Source organism: Lipotes vexillifer, unplaced genomic scaffold, assembly GCF_000442215.2.
Source record: "Lipotes vexillifer unplaced genomic scaffold, Lipotes_vexillifer_v1.1 scaffold2000, whole genome shotgun sequence".
Classification (NCBI taxonomy): domain Eukaryota; kingdom Metazoa; phylum Chordata; class Mammalia; order Artiodactyla; family Lipotidae; genus Lipotes; species Lipotes vexillifer.
The window spans coordinates 250,805-261,739 of NW_006770731.1; the positions used below are offsets into that span (position 1 = coordinate 250,805).

At 39.6% G+C, this 10,935-nt stretch overlaps 1 protein-coding gene across 1 annotated transcript in view; it reads right to left on the reverse strand.

Annotated features, from left to right (window-relative positions):
- Positions 1-6,844, reverse strand: part of DCAF17 (DDB1 and CUL4 associated factor 17) — a 33,050-nt gene extending 26,206 nt beyond the window's left edge. The window contains exons 1-5 of the mRNA XM_007446342.1: positions 6,726-6,844; positions 6,240-6,246; positions 5,914-6,017; positions 2,622-2,660; positions 405-495 (exon numbers count right to left, since the gene is read on the reverse strand). Coding sequence (XP_007446404.1) covers positions 405-495; positions 2,622-2,660; positions 5,914-6,017; positions 6,240-6,246; positions 6,726-6,844 — 360 coding nt within the window. The remainder of the gene's footprint in view (positions 1-404; positions 496-2,621; positions 2,661-5,913; positions 6,018-6,239; positions 6,247-6,725) is intronic.
- Positions 6,845-10,935: the final 4,091 nt, after the last annotated feature.

Sequence of the window (10,935 nt, forward strand, 5' to 3'; positions counted from 1 at the left end):
AAAAAAAAAAAGTCACGTAACATAACTGTTGCCCTAAATAAATATTTTATTGTCTCAATATATTAAGTAGAATAATCTCTTAAATGTTAAGAATAACTATAAACTAGCTTATATTGCTTATAAAACTCTTAATCAGTTCATAACTTTTTCTAGTTTTCAAGATTTACAAATGGTATTAAAAGTTAAAAATGTATTCATAGTATTAATAATATAATTTTTTAGGAAAGGAATTACTTCGTGAGGAAAAATGATAATCAAAAGATATGCTCTCTTCTTGATTCCTTTCAAAGTTTAAGAATCACTATGATACTTAAGTTTTATTTCTTTATGCAGTATATTAACAATAATCTGTTCTTCTAGGCTAAAAATGCTTTAGAAATAAGTGCTCTAAAAACAAATCTTACCACTGGGCATTCCCATAATAAAGCATCCTCTATTTTTTCTGATTTGGAACATTTTGGCATTTCATAAAGTTTTCTTGGCTCTGATGCAACGCTGGGGGAAAAAAAAGATTATTCTTCTTCATAAATGAGGTAGTGTTTGCTCCGATTTGAGGGATTTTTTTTTTTAATTCAGAGATTTGGAATACCAAAAATACAACTTGCTACTTTGTTTTCCTCTTCTTGATTAAATGTTAACTTTTTTTCTGATCACAAAATTCATAATACACATTCATAGAAAAAAATCTAAAATATATAATAAATTAAATTATAATAGTATAAAACTACCCAATATTAACATTTTGGCTCAGTGATAATATCTTGGTTCATTTCCCTCTAGCTTTTCTTTATATACACATACCCACCTGCTGATCACTTTCCAAAATTGGAGCATACTGAATTCTTTCTTTATCCTTTAACATTTAATATGAATATCTCTGTTGAATTCCACATTCATAAACTGTTATTCCAACATCATAAAATGAAAATTAATTAGATAAAGAGTTCCTTTATTTGCGATGCAAATTAGTAGATAATGAAGGAAATACCCTTTAAGGCTTTTTTTTTTTACTCCCAAGTTGTGTTTCAGAAAGGTTGAATAAGCTTATACTTCTGCCAATATTGAACACTATATTTTTGATATGAAAAATAGTCTCTTACCTTTAATATATACTTCCCTGATTACTACTGAGAAGTGTACACAGATGTTTTCATTTTTTTAAACTCATGAACTTTAAAATTAAACTACTATTTAGAAACAATTTTTAGGGTGACAATTTTATTCAACTTTGATGTACTCTCACTGACTCAAAGGTTTAAACCAAACAGAATTTCACAGGAATGAAAGCAACCTCATATATGATTCTAACCTATGGGTAAAACACCCCTGAATGGAATATTAAAGAACTCCAATGGCATTTACCATTGGATCACCAATCAATGCCACTTACTCTGATTTTTTTAAAATTTTCAATTAAAGCAGCTATCTCTAAATCGGAAAAGTTACAATACGGGCATTAAATGATACCAAAGAATTACTGTTAATTTTGCTGGGCACAATAATGACATTATGATGATATAAGATGTCCAGATTTCCACTTCTAGCATGGGAGTATGAGGAGCTCTATGGACATGCTCCCCAGGAAAATGGTGAGAATTATAAAAGGACAACTAATTAAAGTCTCTGGAAGTGGTCCTAGAGGCATATAACAAATGAAAAAACATTTACTCAAAAAAATCTACTAGAACTCAGTAAGAACAGTAAGAGTCTATGGTGTTTGAAATAATATGTGCTCCCTCTCCACCATTCTTAGCTCAGCAAGATGAAAACTCTACTCCAGACTGGTACAGCCAAGAGCACAGGGTTCCCTCAACCCCCGGCTCCTAGAGGGTTACCTTCCCTTGAAGGGTAGAATGACAGTATTTTCCATCCAGCCTCCACCTCCTCGTTGCTGGGCCTGGGTCCTAGGTTAGTGCAGTCAAGAGGTGGGACTCCCTTCTGCCTAGCCCCTACTCATGGGATGGAGGCTCTACCTTGGGCCTGCCATGCCTAAGAATACTGGAGCTCTGATCACCCTTATCCCACCTCATAAAGCAGTGGTTCCACATTGAGAGTGGCAAGAAAATCCGAGGCTAATGTCTGCCCCAACCCCATGTGCTCAGCTAGAGTAGGGGAGTCATTCAGAGGCAAAAGTGCCACTGACCCTCTCCCTCCACCAGCTTGAGAGCCTTGGCTTGAAGATTTTGCCTGGCGGAGAAGCAGGCCATAAAACAGATAGCTCCAAGTCTCTTCCCAGAGAAACTGACTTCATTTGTAACAGAGTGAGAAGTTCTAGCCTAAGAGCACTCTCACAACCAGTGGAGGCTGTGATGAAATGAGTAGAGATCTGTAGATTCACTGGCCATATAGGCTAAACTGTAGGCTGGCTAATTTGCTGGAGAGAACCAGAAAAAGATTGCTGGGAGGAGCCCTCCAGGGTCAGAACAAATCTCAAACACTACCTAAAAAACCACTGTCTCTAACTTCTGGTTTCTGGTCCATCAGTCTTGTCCTCACAACAAGAAAATAGCTAAGCAAACTGAAAATCAACAACTCTTATTAGTTACATCAGATAATTGAGGTCAGAGGGCAAATTGCTGCCCCCTGAGAGAGAGAGGTGGATATCAAGAATCACAGCTTACTAGAAGCAAAAACCCAGGAGCAAGCCGCTGGAGTCAGTACTGGGGAGACAAAAACAAGAACACCAGAGAAAATTTTAGGCTCTGACACCTACAGTGACAGCAAACAACAAACATAGCCTAACTCCTAGCCAGATAAACATTAACCTCACTCTAAAGACCTATTTACTACAATTCCTTTTACCCAATACTTCATGTACAACTTTCAACAAAAAATTGCAAGGCATGCTAAAATGCAAAATACGAAGTTTAAAGAGACAAAGCAAGTGTGAGGACCAGACTTAAATTATGGTGGAGGTTTCGGAATTATCAGATTGGGAACTTAAAATAAATATGATTAATATGCTAAGGACTCTAATGGAAAAAGGGGACACATGGAGGAACAGATGGTTAATTAAGCAGAGAGAAAAAAATCCTAAGAAAAATCAAAAGGAAATGCTAGAAATCAAAAACACCATAATACAAATGAAGAATGTCTTTGATGGGCTTATCAGGAGACTGGACACAGCCGAGGAGAGAATCAGTGATCTTGAACATATGTCAACAGAAACTTCCCAAACTAGAAAGAAAAAAGAATGAAAAAAGCAGAACAGAACATCTAAGAACTGTGGGAAATTGCAAAATGTGTAATGTACACATAATGGGAATACCAGAAGGAGAAGAAAGAGAACAAAACAGAAGAAATACTGAAATAATAATGGCTGAAAATTTTCCAAAATTAATGAAAGACACCAAACCACATATATAGGAAGCTTACAGAACACCAAGCATGATAAATACCAAAAAATCTATACCTAGGCATACCATATTCCAACTGTAGAAAATCAAAAACAAAGAGAACATCTTGAAAGACGGCAGAGGGAAAAAAATTACCTTACCTACAGATGAACACGTTAAGAATTACACTGGACTTCTCTTCAGAAACCATGCAAGCAAGTAGAGAGTGGAGTGAAATATTTAAAGTGATGAAACAAAACAAACTCCCACCAACCTAGAATTCTGTATCCTGAGAGGTTATCCTTCAAAAGTTGAGGAGAAATAAGACTTTTTCAGACAAACAAAAATTGAGGGAATGTGTTGTCAGTGAACCTGCCTTATAAGAAAGTTCTGCCTTAAGAACTCAAAGAAGTTCTCCAGAGAGAAGAAAAATGATATAGGTCAGAAACTCAGATCTACATAAAGAAAAGAAGAATGTTAAAGAAGGAATAAATAAAGATAAAATAAAATCCATTGTTTTTCTTATACTTAATTGATTTAACAGATAAAAATGTGTTTATAATAATGTATTCAGCAACAAGGTATTCAATGATTATAGCTTATGGATAAGTAAAATGTATGACAGCAATATAATAAAAGACAGGAGGGAGGAATTAGAAACACTGTTAAAAGGTAGCTGCACTACTCACGAAGAGAGTAGGAGAAAATGACTTGAAAGTGACTTAGATTAGTTGTAAATGTATACTGCAAGTTCCAAGGCAACCACTAAAAAGTTTAAAAAATAAATACAATTGATATGTTAAAGTGGAGAGAAAATGTAATCACATAGGATGCTCAGTTAAAACCAGAGAAGGCAGAAAAAGAATAAAAGACAAAGAAACAAAGAAAGCTGGAGTAGCCATATTAATTTCAGACATAGCAGACTTTGACAAGGAAAATTATCAGGGATAAAGAGTGGCATTAATGTGTATGCATCTAACAACAGAATGTCAAAATATGTGAGACAAAAACTTATAGAACACAAGGAGAAATAGACAAATCCACTAATACAGTTAGAGACTTCAAAACAACCTCTATCAGTAACTGACAGATCCAACAAGCAGAGTCCATAAGGATATAGCTGAACTGAACAGTACCATCAATCAGCTGGGTCCAACTGACATCTTTAGAGTACTTCATCCAACAACAAGGGAATACACATTCTTCTCAAGCCTACGTGAAACATTCACCAAGATAGACCACACTCTGGGCCATAAAGTACACTTCAACAAATTTAAAAAACTAGAAATAATACAAAATATGCTCTCAGAACACAGTGGAATTAGATTAGAAATCAATAACAGAAAGATAGCTGGAAAATCTCAAAATATTTGGAGATGAAATGACACATTTATAATTAACACAAGGATCAAAGAAGCTCTCAAATTTTAAAATGAATATACAATGTATCAACATTTGTGGGATGCAGCAAAAACAGTCCTTAGAGGGAAATGTACAGCATTAAATATATATATTAGAAAAGGAGAGGTGTTTTGGGGTTGGTGAACACATGGAGATTCAGGAAGAGTGGCAGGCTCAGAGAGCATAGAAGCTCTGTGCTCCTTCCCATATACATTGCCCTATGCATCTCTTCCATCTGGCTGTTCCTGAGCTATAAACTTTTATATTAAACTGGTAATCTACTAAGAAGCCAGTCACACACAAAAATCCATATTATGTGATTCAATTTTTTTAAATGGCCAAAACAGATGAATCTATAGAGACAGAAAGTAGACTAGCAGTTGCATAGGGCTGAGGGTGATGAAGGTATCCTGGTGATAGCTAAAGGGTACAGTGTTTCTTTTTGAGGTAATGAAAATGTTCTAAAATTAACTGTAGTGATGTCTATATGAATCATCAGTGGTTCATCAAATTCATTTTCATTGAATTTCAAGGAAATAAAAATCATCAAATCGTACACTTTAAAAGGGTGAATTACAAAGCTGTTAAAAAAGAAAGAGAAAATAGCCATATTTTTTTAGAGAAGCAAACAAGTATGGCATGATGTTTGGAATATGCTTTAAAATATTTAGCAAAGGAATAAAGGAAAAGGGGATGGGAAAAGATAAGCAAATGGCAAAATCTTGATCTTTTTTGAATCTAGGTAATGAATATATGGGGTTCACTATGCTATTCTCTACTTGAGCAAGTTTGAAAATTCCCTTCTAAAACAAAGGCAAGTAGTTTCAAAACAAAACACAGAAAGCCTTCTCTAAAACAGCATCTAATTAGTAGGTACCTGGATCTCTTGACTCTGGTAGCTTTTAAGCAGAATAAAATACTACATTGTACTCAGCAATCTGTCATTTTGCCTGCAATATAAATTTGCTTTAAGTTGGTGTTTACAAGGATAAAACCTCAAACTTTAGATTTAACAAGATTTTAAAATTACATGCATTTTACCCCTACCCTTATTTTGGACCGATTTCTCCATTCTCCTATTTCACTAAGCACTAATGTAGGCATGTGTTTCTATAAAAATTAGAGTTAAGATCAACAGTCAAATGAATTACAGCAAAAACTTTCACCAAAAAGATACCTGCTGACACAGCACCGATAGTTGTCAAAATATATTCTTCCTCTCTCATAGGCTATAGGTGACTTGGAATGAGTTGTCCAAACATTCTTAAACTTAGTACTTTCCTGAAAGACACAAGGAATTTCGATTTAGCAAATAACTCCTAAGTTTCTACTGTGCACCAATTTTAAGTTGGAGTTACATTTACAGTTTTCAAAGTAATTTCATGTACGTTCTTAAAAGAACATTATGTTCGGGCTTCCCTGGTGGCGCAGTGGTTGAGACTCTGCCTACCAAGGCACGGAACACGGGTTCGAGCCCTCGTCTGGGAAGATCCCACATGCCGCGGAGCAACTAGCCCATGAGCCACAATTAGTGAGCCTGCGCTCCGCAACGAGAGGCCGCGATAGTGAGAGGTCGGCGCACCGCGATGAAGAGTGGCCCCCGCTTGCCGCAACTAGAGAAAGCCCTTGCACAGAAACGAAGAGCCAACACAGCCATAAATAAATAAATAAATAAAAATTGAAAAAAAAAATTATGTTCAATTCTTCCTCACTCTGCCTTCACGTTTTGGCTTAAGTGGGGTGACCAATTTTTAGAAAAAAAAAAACTGTCTGCAATAAAACATAAGAAAGTTAAAACTAAAAGCATGTGCCGGTTCTATTAAAGGCTATTTACTAATCCTCCAGGTTCAAGGCCTGGATCACCCAGCCCATCGTGGGTGATCTTCTTAAAATGGGGCTGTATTGCGTGAAAACTGCACCCCTGCCGGAAGCTTGACTCCCACCCCTAGCCCCACCCCCCGCCAATCGCCTAGCAGTTCATTTTTCTACACCAGCGCCCGCAGGATACCCAGGTTCGTCCTCTGCACCACGCCCGCGTCCCGAGAGAAGAAGCCCAGCGCCCGGCGACTCAGCCTGCGGCACACGTTGGGTTTTTGGCTTGGGCCCATGGAGGTGCGGGCCGGTGGCGGAGTTGGCAGGGCCCAAGAGGGGTGCGCCCCTCACTCCGGCGCCGGGCAGCGGCCGCTACCTCCGAACCTCCAGGCCCCAACTCCCCGAGGGGCCCAGGAAAAGCTGACACCCGGAGCCGGGCGGGGGCGCACGGCAGTGGGGCGAGGTTAGGCAGAGCCGGCGCCGCCCGAGAGCGGGCAACTGAGAAGGAAAAGAAACTCCCTTCCTGGCTGGCCCCTCAAATGCTCTCCGGCTCCGAACCCGGCGGCCGGCACTGCGACGCCCGTAACGCGCGGTCCGCCGGAGCCGTTCACTCACTGGGAAATGTAGTTCCCAGTGCCCTCGGACTGATCTTGACTTCTGCCCAGAACCACAACCCCCACAAGGCAGCGGGGAGCGAGCGCTTGCCCCGGCTCCGCCTCCAACCGGCCGCGGCCCCGCCCGGCCCTGCCTCCTCTGGCCCCGGCGGAGGCTGCGCCGTAGGGCTGGCGCGTCTTTCCGGTTCTGCCCGCGGCGCTAGGGGAGAGCCCTGGGCGCGCTGTGCTGCAGCTTCTTGGTCCCCGTTACCTGTTCAAGCCCTGCATTCAGGGGTCCGTCCCTTGCCGCCCCGGTACCCTTAACGTCTCTCAGCCCCCGACTTTTGCTCTGAGAGGCCCTGACCGGGCGCCAAGAGCGGGGCAGTGTCGTGTGCTCCCGCCCCTCTCCCCCGAAGGCAGCGTCTTGTGCTAAAGAAAGGTACGCCCTCGGCTTTCCCTTCAGTCACGCGTTGGACGTTGTGGATGAGGTGGACGGTTAAACCTTTTGGGTCCGTAAACACTATGCTTTTGTTATTATGAGTTAGTGGTGAAGGTGCTGGCATTCCCACCAAACTAGAGTTCAATTACTTTTCCGGAGGCCCGCCCTTTTGTGGTCCGCAGAGACGGAGGCTGGTTTTGCGATAATTGCTGCATTGTCCTTACTCTCGCCTTTTTTTCCCCTCCTTATCGGGAATGAAATATGAAATATTTACATTGTTATTGAACTGCCTAGGGTACTCCACGTTGATTCCTCTAAGTAAAAGATAACTTTGTGACTAGCCCTGCCTGTAGGGTCAAGGTTCCTGTCATATCCTCAAGGGCTGGGTTGTTGAGGATATGACATTCCTACCACACTAAGGTTTCAGTAGTCGTGCACCAGACGAGGGCCCTTGCTTTGCTTTTAAGTGCCTTGAGGGTGGTGTCTTTGCATCTCCCACGTGGCCTCTTGTTCAGACGTGGGCTAGGGAGTGATTGCATTTGACTGACAGAGCAAAAAGTACAATACTGGGTGAGTGCATTGGTTTTAAGTGTTTAGGAAAAATTTGTCATATCTCTTTTTAACTCTGCTGAATTTCCTTTAGGGCCTGGGCTTTTGCTGATTTTTTCATGACTTATTTACAGCATACTGTGGAGTGCTTTGTATATTTTTAGAGAGCGCTATAATAGTTAATTTGGTAATTCATGAATGCAGCTGTCACTGAGAAAACGAACCCAGAAAAGATAACTGGGTTTTCTTTGGCGAAAATGAAATTCAAATCATTGCTGAATTGAATTGATCACCTCTTTTTTTCTCCTTCCCCTTCACCCCAACTTGTTTGTCTCCCAGTGGTCTGTATCTCACCACCAAGTCACCCAAGGGACAGTCATCCTAGATGCCCTCTTTTCTGTCACCCTCAGCCAAGTGCTTTTGATTCTGTTATCCATCTCCTCTTCATATCCGCCCCCCCCCCCGGAGTAATTTAGGGCCTCACTATTTTATCACATTATTATGTTAAGTAGCCTCCTTTCTGCCTTTCTTAAATACTTTCAATTCCAACCCTCCACACTGCTGCCAGAGTGATTTTTCTAAAGCACAAATCTGTCATTTCCCTATTTAATCTTTCAGTGGCTCCCAGTCACCCAGAGCAGAATTTCTCAAACCTAAGTAGATACCTAGGATTCTCTATGGTGAACTTAAAATATGTTTGGTATAAATGGTTGTACATTAAATGAAGCAAAACTATAAAACAAATAAATTCTGATGAATGCTTATTTATTGTTACCAATGAGACTGTTTTTGCTGGACCTATCATGCTCTAAAAAGTAAACCTTCACTGTCCTCCAGGGCATAAATTCCTTACAGAAAGGCCTGTCTGCATTGTCCTTGTGTTGAGAGATTACTCAGTGACTTCACCTCTTTTCTTTATTTAAACCAGTGTAAAAATCTTCCTTTGTTCATTGTGTCATGATTTCATTTGACCTTCACTTGACAAATATCATTTACATAAAAGTCTCCATGTCTCTCATTAAACCTGTGCCAATGATAAACCACTTGTTTGCCAGTGCAGTCCTAAACACAAACGTGTGAACTGAAATCTTGTGACAGTACTGTAATCAATTACAAGGTAGTCATCCAGGTGATCCAGAGTATCCTTTTGTTCAAAAATTTTTTTTTATTTAGATTTTTAACAAATTAAAAATAAAACGTTTCTCTAGAGAAATCTCATAACCTCGAGGCTACATAATACGAATTCCTCGAGGTCAGTATAGGTGCCTTATAGGACAAAATCTGAATGCTTTAGTGTAGTATACAGGGCACTTTACTATCTGCATCTTGCCCACATTTTCAGCCTCACCTTTGCCCGTCCTTCACATTTGCTCCTTTTTTTTTTTTTTGGGTGTGCTTTTTAAAAAAAATTTATTAACTTATTTATTATTTTTGGCTGCATTGGGTCTTCGTTACTGCCTGCGGGATTTCTCTAGTTGCAGTGAGCAGGGACTTCTCTTCGTTGTGGTGCGCGGACTTCTCATTGTGATGTCTTCTCTTGTTGCGGAGCACGGGCTCTAGGTGTGTGGGCTTCATTAGTTGTGGCATGCAGGCTCAGTAGTTGTGGTGCATGGGCGTAGTTGCTCTGTGGCATGTGGGATCTTCCCAGACCAGGGCTCCAACCCGTGTCCCCTGCAACGGCAGATGGATTCTTAACCACTGCGCCACCAGGGAAGCCCCACATTTGCTCTTGTGCTTCTGACATGTTGCCTACTTGCTCAAGCCAGGGTGACTTTACATTTAAAATTTTCTTTGTCTGGAGCGCGCTTCCTTTCCTCTTATCTGTTTATCTCAAGACTCATCCCAGGTATCACAGCTCCACTCACACACTTTTCCTGACCCCTCCATCTTCTAACATGTTAGAAGAGACAAGGCAAGTTATAGCCTTGCCTCTTCTAACATGTTACTCTGCACACACTGGTTGTGGCACTATATTAGAATTGTTGTTTGCCTGTCTTCCCAACGTTTGTGTTTAGAGAGGTCCATTCATTCATTCAACATACATATGCAGTAACCACATTTTAGGCAGTGTGCTAAGGATGTACATGTATGTTGAATGAATGGGCTATTCTAAAAACAATGTTGTACAGATTCTATTGTCAGCAACTAAGTACTTTTAACATAGAATCAGATTTAGTTTTCATTCTTTAAATAAGTAGGAAACCACAATATTAATAAAAAGAAATAACTTTTTAAAAACTTTAATCCCTTGTTATAAACTAACACACTATTGTAAAGCAATTATACTCCAATAAAGATGATAAAAAAATAAAATAAAAAATAAACCTATGGGAATCAATCAATAAATAAAGATTCTTTTATTCACAAACAAACAACAGAAACTTTAATCCCTAACAGTTATACCTATAAAGTAGATATTTTCTTGTTGAAGGTAAAATGTCATGAACCGATATCCCTAGGTTAAGATTTGGAAATGACTTCTCTTAATTTGGGGCATAAAACAAACATTAGTTCTTTTTTTTTTTTTCATTCTGTGTCTGTGTGATGTTTAGAGAATACTTAACCATCCTTGCCATGATACTTTAAAGACAGAAGAGAGGACATGTGAGTTCAGAAGTTAATAAAATGCTTTTTGTTCACATACGTCGTTTAAAGAGGCATAACAGAATAAATGTATAAAACACTCTGGTTATTAAACCTGAACATTTGTTCAGAGACAAAGAAATTTGAACCAAGGCCACAAGAGGTCATTCATTCAACATGTAATTATTTTCATCTACAATGTGCTGGCAGCTATTTCAGCATA